This window comes from Ceraceosorus guamensis (genome assembly GCF_003144195.1).
Source record: "Ceraceosorus guamensis strain MCA 4658 unplaced genomic scaffold IE81scaffold_71, whole genome shotgun sequence".
Classification (NCBI taxonomy): Eukaryota; Fungi; Basidiomycota; class Exobasidiomycetes; order Ceraceosorales; family Ceraceosoraceae; genus Ceraceosorus; species Ceraceosorus guamensis.
Genome location: NW_020290066.1, coordinates 3,372 through 18,844, shown reverse-complemented (window position 1 = coordinate 18,844; position 15,473 = coordinate 3,372). Strand labels below are relative to the sequence as shown.

The window sequence follows — 15,473 nt, the reverse complement described above, 5'->3', positions numbered from 1 at the left end:
GCTCAAAGGGCTGACTGACCGAGAGGCGGTGAATGCTCGAGGTTGTGCTAGATAGCTGTGCTGATTACTCGATCACCACCCGATCAACATCTAGGTGGCGTTCTTTTCAATGATCTCCTCTTGTAGTAGCATACCTGTCTACAAATTCGCTCATTCCTCCCGCTCCCGCCTCGAACCTCGTCTCGTTTGCCGTGCTCCACTCATTTGCAGAAGCCTGGTCATCGTTGAGCTGCTGTCCGACTTGCAGCTTTCGCAGATTGGGCGAGTGACCTCTTTGAAGAGCAATGGACCTCTCCAGCTCTGATAGACCATCTCGAAGCTCAGATCGGGCGGAAATGTAGCCTGCCGCGCCTGCAGCAACTGCATGTGTGCGCCGGGTGATGTGTCGAGTGAGCACCATTTGACAGCTCTCTTCCTCAATGTTGTGCGCACAGCTCACTCACGCAAAGAATTTGCCAGTATGTATTTGGATGGAACGCGCAGGAGTCGTTGACAGAGCAGCCCGGTCACCATGCCCGCAAACAAGGCGCTGATTGCTCCGCGTATCTGAGCGCGCTTGCTGACCAAAGACACTTCTCGCATGGGCAAGGAGGCCGTGCCTGTAGGAGATGGAGGATCAAAAGGCATTGCCGCGTGCCAGCCAGATATTTCGAGGTGTACTCTGTCGCTGTCGTGTTGGTTCGAGTCAGGAGTCTCTACGAAGGGGGTCAGGGTGTTCGGTGGAAGATGAAGTGATGACGCTCCTCTGCAAGGGTCAGACAGACGTACGCATTCAACGCTCCACACGACGTCGATTCTCGATTCTGATGCTCAGCATTGTCACGTGTCGCAAATTGGCCCTCCTCGCTGCACGCTCAGGCCAATGCCAGCCAGGAGCGGGCTGCGTGCATGCATGCATGCGTGCATCGGTGCGACTTGATAGAAAGCTCTCATCAATCAAGATAGGCGGAGCACCCAAACGACTGTGCTCAACTCCATCATGACCCCTTGAGAAGTGCGAGCGAGTCTCGACGCCGAGGCGTGTGCGACGAATCGACGCTCTCCACCATCACCTCCCACATCAACGTCTCACGCTGCCCAGCATGTCGAGCACGTCCCCCATCGAGATGCAGTCTTACGACTTTCTCTTCAAGGTGAGTGCAGTGGAGTGCAGTGCTCGACCACTCTCTCCCCACGAGCATGTCTCTGCAGCCGTTGCGTGTTCAATTCTCTGAGGACCTCCTCCCATTACCGCCCTCGCTTAGATGATCTTGATAGGAGACAGCGGGACTGGAAAGACTTGTTTGCTGCATCACTTTGTGTATGGAGAATTCAAGGAAGAGTCTCAGCACACCATCGGAGTGGAATTCAGCTCCAAAGTCCTCAGGGTTGGCAAGACGTGCGTCAAGTTGCAGGTGAGTGGCTGCTGCTGACGGAAAGGGATCGCATACATGGGTCAGGTGCTCGACTCGGTACATTTGCTACCACGGCTCTGAGATGAGATGGCGCGTCTGATGGAGTGCAAGACATTTCGATGCGACAACTGCTCACTGTCAAGCACCCATTACCCTATCTCGCACGGCATCATTCAGCTTTGGGACACGGCGGGTCAAGAGCGCTTTCGGTGAGCTTTGTACTCTCCCGTTCCGCTCTGCCGTTGCTCAGATGTACCGCCGCGCAGATCGGTGACTCGTAGCTACTATCGAGGAGCATGCGCCTGCCTGCTGGTGTACGACATTACCAAGTAAGTCCATCCTGCGCGCATCGCCTCGGAGTCGCCCGTAGTGGTGCTCCATCGCTGAACACGTTGGTAACACTTTCGATGCAAGGCGAGCAACGTTCGACCCGCTATCACGCTGGTTGGCGGATGCGCGATCTCTAGCTTCTAGCGATCTCGTTGTTGTGCTTGTGGGGAACAAGCTCGACCGGGCAGAGGATGAGAGGGAAGTCGCGCAAGAGGAAGCGGAGCGATGGGCGCGCGATAATGGTGAGTTGCTCTGTTGGAAGAGTGTGAGTGGTCGATCTGAGCCTTGTTCGAGCGCGCGATCCCTCTCCCTGCCACAGGCGCGCTTCACCTCGAGACCTCGTCGCTCTCGGGCGAAAATGTCGAAACTCCATTCCACTTGGCAGCCAAGAGCATTCTCCTCTCGATCGAATCTGGTAGCATCGATCCCGAAAAGCCTGGTAGCGGCATTTCCTATGGCGACAGGGGCGTTGGAGGAAGCATGAGCATCAGGAGCGGCTTTTCTACCATGGGTCTTGGTAATGGGAGAGGATTCGACAGCCGCTTCGACCTGGGTAGAGAAGGCGGACGCCTCAAAGGCCTCAAGGAGAGAATGAACGGATGCTGCAACACCTGAGCACGAAGCAGGCTCGCACGTATCGCGAATTGACGACTCGGCACCAAATGCTGGTCGTGTCCCTGAGCTGGTTTGAGCTCATCTTCAAACATTGCTTTCGCCTAGCCGATGCCAATCGCTTGTCCAGGCGTGGCGCAGGAAACACGCTAGCTTTCCAACAGTACATGCACACGCGCGCTTCGCAGCATCATCGATTCACCAGACCCACACCTACACGAGCGACTGGTGAGTACAAAAATCACGACTTCAACGCCTGTACGATTTATTTCAGACCACACCACAAGTGTAATGTAACGCATGCAAACAAATTCACCCGAGAGACGGTTCGCGTCGCGCGCGGGAGGTGTCGGCGCCTCAGATGTCGACGACCTCCACGTTCGAGAGATGATTTTCATCTTGATACTTGCAACGGCGCACAGTTTCCACCACTATGGTGCACGATGCAGCCCATGAATCGCATCCCTTGCGCGGGCTTCGGCGCCAGCATCGCTCAAAAAGTACGCTCCTCGGGTATGTCTCGTGAAAGCCGGTCGGTTGACCAGCTGATGCACTGGGAGGTGCGCGTTGCTGCCACTGGAGAGAACCCATCGAGGATTGGTCTGGACGAGATGCTTGGCTACGCCACGTCGATGCGTCGACAGGGATGGCGAAGAGGAAGATCGAAGAATTCTTGCACGCTCGGGCGTCGATATTCTTGCTGGGCTGCTGGAGGTGCGACTAGGCATGATAGAGGATGTAGAATCCTGCAACGAGGAGGTGGAATGGCCAGGTAGAAAATCGGGCGTGTGTGGACCTCCCACTTCGAGAGGCGTAGCCCATGCGTTGGAGCTTGCAGAATGCAAAGAGGGCGGCGATTCTTCGCCGTGGATTCTTGCTCCCGAAATCAGCGTGGATGAGAGACCGCTCGGAACGTGCTCCAGAGGCGGCGGTAGCAGGCGCAAATCTTGTGGTGGTAGATAATCGCTTGGCGACACGGCTCTACCATGGTCACTGCCACTCGAGGCGGAAAGGTGTGGTTCTGTTGAAAGATCCGAGCGACTGCTGCTGGCGCCCTCACCGTCGCTGCCCGTCTCACTGCCGGACGGGTAATGTCCTCGCCATCGCGCCCGTACGCGTCGACCTTGAGAATTCTCGCCGCTGCGGTGATCCGTCGAGATGCCGGACGTTTCTGTCGAGGAAGAGCTGCGCCTGTCAAGTCGTCTCGCAGCAAAAGTGCGGGTGCAAGATGCTGCTCCCACAAGCAAGCTGCTGCATATCAGCACGAGCAGCAACGCTCTCTTTGCGGAGCTACCAGCGCGGCCCGAGCAGGTTGGACGGACTGACATGGCGGCAGACGAGCGTGCGACATAAGCTCGTGCCTATTTGAAAGCACGTCCTTGGCGAGGAGGAATCAAATTCCCCCTTGCTCCCTTTCTTATGTGCGCAAAACGCCAACCTTGGATTCAGACTCTTGACCAGTTTTGCACCGCTACGGTATTGGCATCGCCACCAGCATGCTTCGGGAAAGCCATGATGCGGGGCGCAGCCCGGCGATTTCAGCGTCTGCTCGTCGAGCTGATCGAGTTCAGGCGGCCGCGCTACCTTTTGGAAGGTGCACCAAGCGATTCACCCGAGTCCGCACCGGCCGCATTCCAGTGTCTCGGCTCGCTTGTCGCCACCGACCCGCTCAAGACGCGGACTGGCGCTATTCGGGACGATCAAGTTCGCGCATGAGCACGCACAGCACAGAGCTCGTTGCATGCGCCCAAGGTGGCGAATTGATCTCTCACGCCGAAAGTGTCTATGTGAATCGTATTGCAGCGTCTGAGTCTTCTACGCGGGGAGAATGGAGATTGCAAAGGTGGACAAGGCGAGCAAGGGAGGACCTCCTCGGCTTGCTTGATCTGGAGAGCGAGCAGTCGTTGGAGTCATGGAGCGAGTTCTTGGCCGAGAAGCACAGTCGCGCACTTTTCTTTGCTCATACGACCAGTAAGCGTGGGGAGCTTGCCAGAGCCTAGGCGGCAGGAGTGTCCGCCACAAAGTTGGCCGCCGAATTGGCAGTAGAAACGAGATGAGAGTGCAAATTGTCGCCCTCGAGCCTGCGGCTGACGAGCAACGCCAGATGCAAGCTCTGTTCGGCGTTGAGTCTGGGATCGCACAAAGTCTTGTAAGCCGCCCCCAGACCATCTTCAGCCAGAGGGATGCATCCGCCCGTGCATTCCGTCACTTTATCACCAGTAAGCTCGAGGTGCAGGCCTCCAATAGGATTGCCGAGCGCACCGTGTACAGAGATGCACTTTTCAATCTCTCCGAACATGTCGGCAAAATCTCGAGTCTTGACTCCATTCGACGTCGTCTTGCCGTTGCCGTGGCAAGGATCGCAGAGCCAAAGAGGGCAATGTCCGGACTTTTGGACAGCGTCGATGAGAGCGGGCAAGAAGCGCTCGACGTTGTCGACACCGAGACGTGTGATGAGCGTAACGCGACCATCTTCAAAGTGAGGATCGAGCTTGTCGAGGAGCTCCACCAGCTCGGCAGGCTGCATGCTCGGTCCGACCTTGCAGCCGATGGGATTACGAATACCGCGCATGAACTCCACGTGGGCGCCTTCGAGCTGGCGAGTGCGCTCACCTATCCAAAGCATGTGAGCCGAGGTGTTGTAGTGACGCAAGTCGCCAGTGGAATCGTGCAAGACTGTGCGGATGCTGGCTTCTTCGACGGGAATGTTGAGCGCTTCATGAGAGGTCCAGAGCATCTCGCTTCCGACTGCTTCCTGCAGGCGTTCTAGCGACTTGACGTCCGACGCGTCTGCCTGGCGCGCCGACGCCAGCATGACATCCTCGATGCGAGCATGAAACTTGTAGGCGTTGAGTCGAAGCACGTCGTCGACGATGGACTCTGCATCAAAGTCGAGCTCTCCGATGGCAGCATTGAAGATTTGCTGCTCGCAGTTCAGACTGCGCAAGTAATTGAGAGTCGAGGAGCTGTGAAAGTGTGCAGCAAGCAAGCGCTCAGGATTGGGCTGTCTATCGTGCAGTGCAACGCCGTTGACCGAATCTCCACGGAACGATGGGTACTCTCTTCCATTGACTACTTCCATTAGCTTGCTTCTGGGCTTTGCGTACTGGCCCGCGATACGTCCGACGCGGACGATGGGAACCTTGGCGCCCAAAAAGATGACCAGACTCATTTGAAGAAGCACGCGAAGTTGGGCAGAGATGTGTTCTTCATTGCACTCGTCGAAAGCTGAGAGACGAGACACGCGTGAGCATCGTGATGTCGATCCTGCCACACGCACCGCCTACTCACCTTCGGCGCAGTCACCACCCTGGATGAAGAAGGCTTCGCCTCGAGCACCACGGGCGTAGTCCTCGCGAGCGCGCTCAATCTCGGCAGGAGTCACGAGCCCAGGAAGGCGGCTGATCTTGCTGAGAGCCTGGTACAGCTTGCCTTCGTCTGGGTAGACAATGTCCTGGTCAAGATGCTTGGAGCGCCAGGAAGTTGGGTGCCAGTCGAGATTCTCGTTTGCGGAGACGGTCTTTGCTGGCTTCGATCGGGCCTTGGAGGCTGCGAGGGAAAGGGCTGGTCTAGTGATGCCAGGCATACTGATACGTTGATGAGTCTTGTGGCAGGCGTAGCTCAAAGTTTGAAGCAAGTTGCTTGTACCGTCAGTCGTTGAAGAATGTGAGGACACGATTCTAGCTTTCTTATAGGGCATCTCAAGCAGGACGCCATCGCAGCATGTCGCTGCTACGCAAACCCGACGTCGATCGATCGATTGGCCGTGCGGCGCGTCAGAGCGGCGGGCATTTCGCGCTGAGGTAACGTGGAAGCAAGGACAAGGTTGCTCGGACCCTATGACCCTCCGCGCACGGCGGAAAGCTCACCGATCAGCCAAAATCGGGACATTTTCCTTGCTGTCTGGCACAAGCTTGGCTGCCAATGCCGGTCGGCCCGAGTCTTGTTCGAGTCAGCTGGAACGCCAAGTCGAGAATTGTCTGCGAGTGGTGTTCGCAAGGCTTTCGAGCGGCGACGCGGGATGGCGCGGCCCTGCGAAATAGTCTAGCGCAATGGAAAAGGAGGCGATGCCAAGAATGGCAAGGCGATGATGCAGGGCGCAGAATGGTGATGGAACGGTACGCAGCTTGATACACTCGGCATCGAAGGAGCGATGAGGGTCTCTTCGTGTCGAGGCGCACCTCGGGACGTTGCTCCGACGACGATTATGTCCCCATTGGCGATCGGCGAAAGCTGGCCTCGCACTTTCGGCGATAAGGACGACATTCGGGCTTGCTACGTTTTTGGTGGGCACTCGTGATGTCGAGAGACTCATCGCCAGCAGTCACCGCCGAGCTCCGTTCACGGGTGCCTTGCGTTGCCGGCATTGATTAGCAGACGCTTGATCGCAACCTGGTGGGGCACCAAACACCAGACCGTGCGAGTCGTGAGTAGCCGATGTTCCTTATTCACATGCGGTTCCTCGGTTCCTGAAGGACGTATACACCACGTAGATGCATCCAAGCATGGTCTGCCTGGAGTAGCCGCTGATGCACTCGCAACGCATGCAGTCTCGCACATCAGCGAGCGGGGGTGGTGGTTGTGAGCAAGCATTGTTGTATCGGGAGCGAGCGGAGTTCAGGGATGCCCACCACACGCACTAACTAGCCCGAGCATGCGATGTGCCTGTTGTTGCTGCTCCTGCTGGGGGCGCGCAGCACATGCAGCAGCAGCCGCGGCGTTGCCCGTGACTTTTCGGTGATGAACTCCAACGCGCTGCCCGACCGCGGCAACGCGCCGCGCCGCGCCGCGCCGCAGCTTCATATATACAGCATGCACGCCATCTCCCTTCACTGGTTCGTGATTCGTGATTCGGGGCTGAGCAAGCCGTCCATGCCTTGCAGGAAATCAAGCATCAATGTCAGGCGTTGAGGTGGGCAGCCCGATCTCTTCTTTCATCGAAGCCGTGCAAATCCGACCCCACCCCCCCGTGGTCGAAGATGCGAGGGTGACGTGCTCTGCGGATCAACTCAAGGCATCTGTCAGCGCCGCTCAGCGCAAATCGCGCACTCGGCCAGGGCAACGCCGACCTGATGCGCCAGGCACATCATCGTTGCAAGTGTCACTCACGATTGGGTGTGTGATCTGTCACGCGTCTATAGCCGTGCAAGCCTCTCTGTCGACCATAGATTCCGCGTGCAAAGGCTGACAACGGCACCTTGGACCACGGCTTTGGTTCGCGGCGGGTTGCATCCGCTCGCTCCTGCTCGGGGATCGGCATCCACGCGGCGCGCGGCTCACGCCGAAGGAGGTGCGGCCCGGGTTGGGATCCTCCAATCTCGCAGGACAATGTCGTACTCTGCGGCAGCGCCAGGTGCAACCGCGTGGCATTGCAAACGTCTTGATAAATAGGCGCTGGCTTCGATCGACCTCTCACTTCCCAATCTAGGCTTCTCCAAGCGCTTTGGTCTGCTCGGCTCGGCTCGACTGCGACAAATACGTGCGCAGATCAATTTCACCATGCCAGGTCTCTTGCTGCAGCACAATCGTCACAACACCGCGGACCTTTGTGTCTACGCAGACTCTCATAGTCCTTCCGACCGCCCACGCAGCACCCACGAAGCTCTTCAACTTGGCTGCCACGCATCGCACAGGTTACGCAGTCTGCCCATCTTTGCGTTTGTAGGTCTCTCTCCAGCAACGCAACAATGTCTAGACGCTCTGCGATTCATGCTTCCCCCTGGCCATCCCATACTACTCAGCGACGCGTCGCACAGGTGCCTCGAGACGATCGAAAAATACTTTGTTGGCAGCAGCGTCGTCGTCTTTCGACACGTCGACGAGATGCTGGCCGTTGCAGACGTCGTCATCATCTCGACCGCAGACCAGATCGCGTCCGAAATGACTGCGCGCATCCTCCCTCGACTGCAACAAGACTCGCCGTTGTGTCTTCTTTCCGAGTCGTGCGAAATACACGTCTGCACGCCCTCAGACCAACAGTCCACAAGCGACAGACGACTTTTGGGGCTCGCCAGCTTCCTCCATCCGCACAGTCTCACTGTCGAAGGCCGGAGAAGTGATATCTCCACAGACGAGAGGAGCAATCGCGCCAAGCTTGCGCTACAATGGCTCGCCGCCGCGACGAACCGCGATGCGCGACCATGAAACGGCGTTGCTTACTGGTACATTTAGCGCTGTGAAATCCGAGGTCCGCCTTGAAAAGCGCAATTGGCCAACATCGTGACGTGTCGCGGTAATGGGAGAACGAAATAGTCTCGAATCAAGTGGTCTTGCTCATCTCGAGAGCCCGACAACTCCTTCATCTGCCAAGCATCCCTCGGCCTACACGACGGCAGCAGCTTGCGGACGCTCAAACGTTTCGAATCAATAAGGTGGCATTCCGTCTCCGATCGTTGGGAGACATCAGCGGGGTATAGTACAAGATACGAACATCTCTTTTCCTCGCGTCTATGAAGCATTCTATGCATGTATACTAGTGTTTTGATTCTATCAGGCTGGACTGCCATCGCTCATCTTGCGTCTGATGGGGTTGGAGAGCGCTTCGAGGGTAGGTGCAGGGGTCATGTCCAGCTTTGCGGCAGCCTCACTCTCTGCGACCGTGTCTCTTTCGACCTGCACCCTCTTGAACCACCATCTCTTGCCCATCTTCCATGCCTCTAGACCAAAGACGAGCAGAATGGTGGCCACAATGACGATGGCCCATTCCCAGCTGAGACCTTGATGAAGGAATATGAGCGTGTTGAGCCCGGGAATGTAGAGGATGGGAAAGATGGTAAAGAATGCAAAGACGACGGAGAAAAAGAGGACCTTGTTGCGCCACGTGTCGTGGAACCACTGCGTCCAGAGAGAGTGACCCTTGCCCATGCGGAAGAAAGAACGTCTCATGGAGACAACTTCCCAAGCGAGAATGACGGACGCCCAAGTGAGAAAGGCAAACGTCGCTCCACGAGATCGATAGACGTCCTCGCAGCTCGAGTCGTAAGTGAGCGAACGATTGCACTCGAAGCCGTAGACGGATGTGCCAAAGCCAAAGAAGGATAGCGTGAAGACGGCGAGGCAGAGTGCTGCGATCCAAAAGCCGTAGACGACAGTATCGATCATGAGTTCGGGGTTAAAGAGACCCCACTTGAGATCGTCGGGAGGACGTCTCATGACGTCCGTCTCGGCTTGCTGCAGACCCAGACCCATGGCTGGAAGACCAGAGGTAACGAGGATGATCCAGATAACTTCGATGGGCGAAAGCGGAAAGACCGAGAAGCCACTGGCATCCTTGAATGCCAAGCCGATGAGAAGCACGCAAGCTTGAGCGATATTCTGAGCGAGCAGGTGCAGCACGAAGCGCTTGATGTTGTCAGCCATGCGACGTCCTTCTTCGATCGCATTGGGAATGGAGGCAAAGTTGTCGTCCGTGAGCACAATGTCGGATGCATCCTTGGCGACGTCAGACCCTGCTTGGCCCATAGCGATCCCGACATCTGCAATTTTGAGCGAGGGAGAGTCGTTGACTCCGTCACCAGTCATGGCACAGTAGCGTCCTCGTCTGTGCAGTGCATTGATGAGTCGCACCTTGGTCTGCGGCGAGCATCTCGCGACGACGAGTGGCAGGTCGGGAAGATCGTCAATCTGCTCGTCCGAGAGCTTGTCAAATTGCGAAGCGGTCATGACCATGCAGTCGAGCTGACGCTTCGAGTAGTTTTGCGTGTGCTTGGGCACGATGCCAATGTCGATTGCAATTGCCTTTGCTGTTCCAGGGTGATCGCCGGTTGCCATGCGGACGACGATTCCAGCAGTCTTGCAGAGCTTGACAGCCGGTGCAGATTCGGGGCGGGGAGGATCGTAAAGACCGACAAGTCCCAGGAAAGTCATGTTCTTTTCGACGTGGTCACGCTCGAGATCCGCACCTTGGCTCGCTTCGCTTTTCTCCAGCGGTCGTTGAGCGAGCGCGAGCACTCGAAGGCCTTGGGCTGCGAGCGACTCCATATTGGCCAGAGTTTGTTCTTGAATCTCGTCCGTCAGCTCGGTCCTTCCGTCTGCCATTTGAGCGTGAGTGCAGGCATCCAAGACGCGCTCTACAGCGCCCTTCATGAAGGCAAAGTTGTCGCCAGTCTTGTTGTGGTGAAACGTGACCGCCATGCGCTTGAGGGAACTGTCGAAGGGATACTCGGAGATCTGCTTCCAGGGAACATCTCTGTTCTGCTCCTTGACAGCCTCCTTTTTTTCGTCATCTGGCACTTCTGCAGTCTCATCGTTTGCTCCATCGTCCGACTTTTGCGTATTCGTCAAACCCTGACGAGCCCAACCGAAGCGGCACGCCCAGGTCTGGATAGCGCACTCAGTTGGATCACCGTGAGCTGTCCAATCGCCCGACTCCTTTTCCTTGAACACCTTCGCCAAGTTGCAGAGCGAAGATACGTTGAGGAAATTGACAAAGTTCTCATTGTCCTTGACCTTGCTCGAACCAGCGCTGCCATCTGTGACCACCTCGCCCTCGTCGTCTTGATCAGCAAGCGGTCGGCCGTACTTGTCCTTGGGGGTGTCGCGGGGCTCCTTTTCGCCGCGTGTGACGTTACCGAGAGTAGGGTTGAATGGCTCATTGGTCTCCTCGACAGTGTAGGTGCCGGTGGCGGGGACCCAGGCCTTTCGAACAACCATCTTGCCCTGTGTCAGCGTGCCGGTCTTGTCGGAGCAAATGTCGGTGACGCCGCCAAGGGCCTCGAGCGACTCGAGCTTGCGAACGATGACGTGACGCTTGACCATTGCTCGCGAGCCCATCGACATGGTAATGGTGAGAACTGTGCGTTGGAAGGCGATGTCAGCGCTATGCTTCTCTCCTCTCCCTGCATCGGGAGTGATGACTCACCAGCGGTCAGACTTGCGGGAATGAGGGACGTTCCAGTAGCGACGGCGTAGATACCGACTTCCTGAGATCCCCAAGGAGATGATTCACCGTTCAAGTTGCCAAGGAACACGATAATGGATGCAATGACGGCCAGAAAGAATAGGAAGATGGCGAGAAGCGACAATTTCTTCTGGAGCGGTGTGCCCTTGGTGAGACCCAGGAAGCCCGCAAGCTTGTCCCAAATCGTCAAGGCACCAGCTTGCACGTAGCGGTGAGGACCAGCTTTGCCTTGTGCGTTGCGCTTCACGTCGCGAATCTTTTGGTCCTTGTCTGCGCCTCGCAGTGCCTCTGCGATTGCGCCGATTTCCGTCTGCATGCCGATGCCAATCACGACGCCGACTGCGCGACCTTTGGTAACGTTGCTCGAAGTGAAAGCCATGTTGAGTCTGTCACCCACGCCAACGTCAACTTCGCCCCCGTCTTTGCGACCGTAGGCCAACGAAGCATCCTTGGCAACCGGAAGGGATTCTCCAGTCAGGAGTGCCTCGTCCGCTTCAAAATTCATGGCCTCGATGAGGCGAATGTCCGCAGGAACAGTGTCGCCAGTGACAAGCTCGAGCAAATCGCCAGGCACAACTTCGCCGGCAGCAATGATGGAGCTGTGTCCGCCTCGAATGACTCTGGCAGTAGGCGAAGCCAAGTTGCGAAGGGCTCCCATCGTCTTTTCGGCGCTCAACTCTTGGAAGAACCCAACAAAGACGTTGCTGTGGGTGTGTGTGAAAAGGTTGGGGAGGGTTCGAAAAGTTAGACTCGCATGTCGATAGCTCGTTCTGTTTCGCGCTCAGCTCACATTGCGACAACACCAGCCAGAACACCGCCTTCGATCCAACTTCTGATACCAAAGGATACAGCCATGGCAAGCACAAGGACCTGCGCGGAGAGCTACGTGTGAGCGCGGGGCGAGCCAACAAAAGGAGCCATTCGTACTTACCAGCGTCATCGCGTTGGCCACCTGGTGGATGAGAATTTTGAGCTTGCTAATCTCGTCTCCGCCTTCGAGCTGGTTGGGTCCATACTGTTCCGCTCGATTTTTTACTTCCTTTTCGCTCAAGCCCTGCGTCTCGTCTGAGCCCATAGCTTCGACGACGACTTTGGAAGGGTACTGATACGCATTCTTCATCGCCTCTTCCCTTTCGATCGGACCTTGCGGCGCTGTAGTGGGATCGCCATTCGGAGAGGAATGCTCACCAGACTCTTCCGAAGCGCCTGGGGTCTGCTTCTCGAGATCTACATCAGACGATTGCGCCTTTTGCGCCGGAGCTTGCCCTTGCTGGACTCTTGTCTCGCCAGTCATGGTGTCTGCCCGCTCTGGGAGTGCCATGACGTGCTCTGATGCCGCGTCAAAGTGTGGATGACGTGTGGTGTTGCGTGATGTTGGTTGAAGGGGAATGATCGGGTTCGCTTTGCTAGTCCTGGCTCGGGAGGTATTTGAGCTTGGAGAACTGCTGTAGATGGGGTGTCCCACCTCACATCCGGCGGCAACCGCGCTCTTTATAAGTCTTGCGGATCCACGTCCGCGGTTGTGATTCTGAATGGCATGATTGCGGAGCACCTTTGGAAGGCTTGGCAAAGTGGGTTGGCGCATATAAAAGCTGCCGAGTGGAGGCAGCGCGGTGAAAGCATTGCGGCAACTACTACACTCTCGACTTGCGGAAGTCCGTTTTGCGCCGGAAGGTGAACCGGGGCTCTAGAGCTGTCTTTGCAGCGATGATGACTTTTCGAGGAGGATAGGCTGTCTAGCTGGAATCGAGCATCGTTGCTGCATCCGTATCAAGTCACGGGAGCCAAAGACAGCGGAGATGCCCATCGTGTTCGTTCAGATTGCTTCGGCCGCATGCAGCGGGATGCAGCAGGCCAAGGCTTGGCGCTAGCGCGTGTGCGAACACGTCGGTGGCTGATGAGGGCACGCGCGCTTACAAACCCTTTGCTCCAATCGCGCAACTAGAGCGCCGCTGTTCTGGTTGCTGCCCTAGCGAGAATCGAGAAGCCCAGAGCGATGATATGACAGTGTGAGTCTTGACTTTTCGTTGCGTCTGCATCGACAACCTTGGCTTCGGCTTCCAACCCGCGGAAGTGATCCCTCGAGTCATTCACATGATTGCCGTGAGGAGAGCGTCGAAAGGCAAGACTAGCACTACTTTTTTTCTCAAATGGTCACATGGCGATGGAATTCGCTTTTTTCATCCACCACCTCCAGCGTTGGCTTCGAGCGTCAGAGCTCTCCCCCTCGTCGCTTCTTGAAGGCTCGTCTCCTATTCATTCCGTGGCTCGCGTGCCTGGGGGTAATTCTGCTCCCGGCCTTCCGCCGGCAGCGGCTCCCCAACGTGTGAGCTCCTTATTTACGTGGCGGCCTTTAGACACGGCGTCCCTGCTCCACGCGTGAGTTGTACGGTGAAGTGATGTCGAAGCGCGTAGATTGGGTCCACAAGGCTGGTCGGAGTTGACGAAAGGCGACGTCATCAGCAACAGCAGACTTAAATTGAGCTGGCGGGTGGTGATGATGTTTGGTCCGCGTGCACACGCGTGCAGAGGCAACAGCGCAGTGGTTTGGGCTCGTAATACACTCAACTGACATGCAGCCATGCATGCATTCATTTCGCATATTAAAACTTGACCGCTTCATCGCAGCTATAGGTGCCTCTGCCGAGAAAGCGGCGGCAAAAGCAAGGATTGCGACCGCGTGTGGCTTGATCCGGGTTCCCCTGCCAAGACTTGGCACGCATACACGCGCCGGCGCTGATACAAGTATATGAGCCGTGACCGACTATATACGTTATCACCGTCCACACTCGCTCAGCAGGGGCCCGATCGGCATCTGGTCGAATTGGCATCCTTCGACAATCACAAATACATTTCAGACGCTTCATGCTTTACATTGCTCGCCCGTCGTGATCAGCTCCGAAAGGGATTTGGACGCCCGATCCCGCAGCAGCGATAACGGCGACCATACACAAACAGTTCAAACATCTGAAACGTTACCCGTGCGTGCATCTACAAAGACGCCCGCATTGGCCCACCAAAAATGTGTGCTTTTGCTTCTGCCATCGTCTTGGAGCATAATAACTATGGTGCTTAGTGTACTCATTGCCCGCGATCTTGATACACAGCCAATCACGTGAATGTCGTTGCGCGAGCGCAGGAAATGTTTTTCAACACATCCCGCGGCGCGGTCTCAGCTCTGCTCTCGCTCGCTGACATTGGAAAAAATTGCGCTGCAGCCCAGCAGCTTGAGAGAAGAGTCAAAAGGAGTGCCGATCTTGTGACCAGTCAGACACGGGCCGCATCGAGCAAGCTAGACCTTGCCAGCATATCAGCACCAGGTCAACAACTCTGTGATGATCGATAATGAGTTGGCAGGCTGCTTGGGGACGCATCAGCGGGTTAGATGCCGCCGGAAAGTAAACATGCTACCCGAATAAATACAGCAGGACGTTGAAGGGCTACGGTAGCGCAATTGTCAAGCTCTGTTTGCCTACGTCCTATTCAGTCACATGTGCGGACTAGCACTCATCACAGCTTGTGCAAGTCGTTGGTGACCATAACCCGTTGACAAATGAGCGTGGGCGTGATTTCAGAAGGGAATAGTAGCAGCACTTTGCTGCACCAGGCGCTCTTGACTTGTGTTGTTCCTTTTGAGCTATTCTCTCCTCTTCTGAGCTGTGTTGGCTACCACTGCGCCAAGCGCACATGTCAGAGACTTGATTCCTTGAGTTGTGTGAGAAGGAAAACCTTGCACAAGCAGGTCAACACTGTTCAGTTTCTGGAGGGGATAGTAGCAGCACTTTGCTGCACCAGGCGCTCTTGACTTGTGCCATCTCTTCAGCTACTTTGTCCTCTTCTTGAGCCGTGTTGGCGCATTGCTGCACCAAGCGCACATGCTTTGTGTTGGATTCTTGGAGCTGTCTAAGAAGCAGAACCCTGTACTGGCAGGTGAACATTGTTCATTTCTTTACACACAAAAGCAGCTTTGAGGTCAGGACTTTTGTCTGAAGGGAACAGCAGCAGCACTTCACTGTGCTAAGCACGCTTGAGTTTATCCTGCCTCTTTTGAGAACCTTGAGCTCTGATCTGAGCTGTACATCAAGGGGAGTGATCTGTTCCTTGTGTGTAACATGAGTGTAGCCTTAGGGTCAGAGCATGACCTAAATGACATCCAAGGGAGATATTTGAGGTGCATGCTCCTCTGCAACTCTGTCAAGGTTGTAGTGCTGCAGCTTACCTGTACCCCAGGCAAGGTG

The 15,473-nt window shown here is 56.1% G+C and overlaps 6 protein-coding genes across 6 annotated transcripts; 2 read left to right on the top strand and 4 right to left on the bottom strand.

Annotated features, from left to right (window-relative positions):
• Positions 1-106: 106 nt before the first annotated feature.
• Positions 107-627, bottom strand: IE81DRAFT_349350 (hypothetical protein; the record flags this gene model as incomplete). Its single annotated transcript, XM_025516382.1, has 2 exons — positions 107-360; positions 444-627. The coding sequence occupies 2 exons, from the start codon at positions 625-627 to the stop codon at positions 107-109; spliced, it is 438 nt and encodes a 145-aa protein (XP_025367476.1).
• A 337-nt stretch (positions 628-964) lies between these two features.
• Positions 965-2,644, top strand: IE81DRAFT_325669 (ras-domain-containing protein). The gene is made up of 6 exons (XM_025514593.1): positions 965-1,133; positions 1,245-1,394; positions 1,572-1,603; positions 1,661-1,723; positions 1,809-1,966; positions 2,044-2,644. Exons 1-6 carry the CDS (start codon positions 1,083-1,085, stop codon positions 2,337-2,339), a joined length of 750 nt encoding a protein of 249 aa, XP_025367475.1. The 5' UTR covers positions 965-1,082; the 3' UTR covers positions 2,340-2,644.
• A 36-nt stretch (positions 2,645-2,680) lies between these two features.
• On the bottom strand, positions 2,681-4,086 carry IE81DRAFT_232251 (hypothetical protein). Its single transcript, XM_025511131.1, has one exon. It carries the CDS (start codon positions 3,662-3,664, stop codon positions 2,768-2,770), a length of 897 nt encoding a protein of 298 aa, XP_025367474.1. The 5' UTR covers positions 3,665-4,086; the 3' UTR covers positions 2,681-2,767.
• Positions 4,087-4,332: 246 nt separating this feature from the next.
• On the bottom strand, positions 4,333-5,922 carry IE81DRAFT_293563 (DAHP synthetase; the record flags this gene model as incomplete). Its single annotated transcript, XM_025512000.1, has 2 exons — positions 4,333-5,564; positions 5,628-5,922. The coding sequence occupies 2 exons, from the start codon at positions 5,920-5,922 to the stop codon at positions 4,333-4,335; spliced, it is 1,527 nt and encodes a 508-aa protein (XP_025367473.1).
• A 1,841-nt stretch (positions 5,923-7,763) lies between these two features.
• IE81DRAFT_232213 (hypothetical protein) lies at positions 7,764-8,652 on the top strand. The gene has a single exon (XM_025511130.1). The coding sequence runs from the start codon at positions 7,836-7,838 to the stop codon at positions 8,478-8,480; it is 645 nt and encodes a 214-aa protein (XP_025367472.1). The 5' UTR covers positions 7,764-7,835; the 3' UTR covers positions 8,481-8,652.
• A 35-nt stretch (positions 8,653-8,687) lies between these two features.
• Positions 8,688-12,773, bottom strand: IE81DRAFT_368370 (putative ENA2-plasma membrane P-type ATPase). Its single transcript, XM_025517142.1, has 4 exons — positions 12,167-12,773; positions 12,026-12,105; positions 11,197-11,939; positions 8,688-11,128 (listed from the first exon to the last, which is right to left on the bottom strand). Exons 1-4 carry the CDS (start codon positions 12,554-12,556, stop codon positions 8,826-8,828), a joined length of 3,516 nt encoding a protein of 1,171 aa, XP_025367471.1. The 5' UTR covers positions 12,557-12,773; the 3' UTR covers positions 8,688-8,825.
• Positions 12,774-15,473: the final 2,700 nt, after the last annotated feature.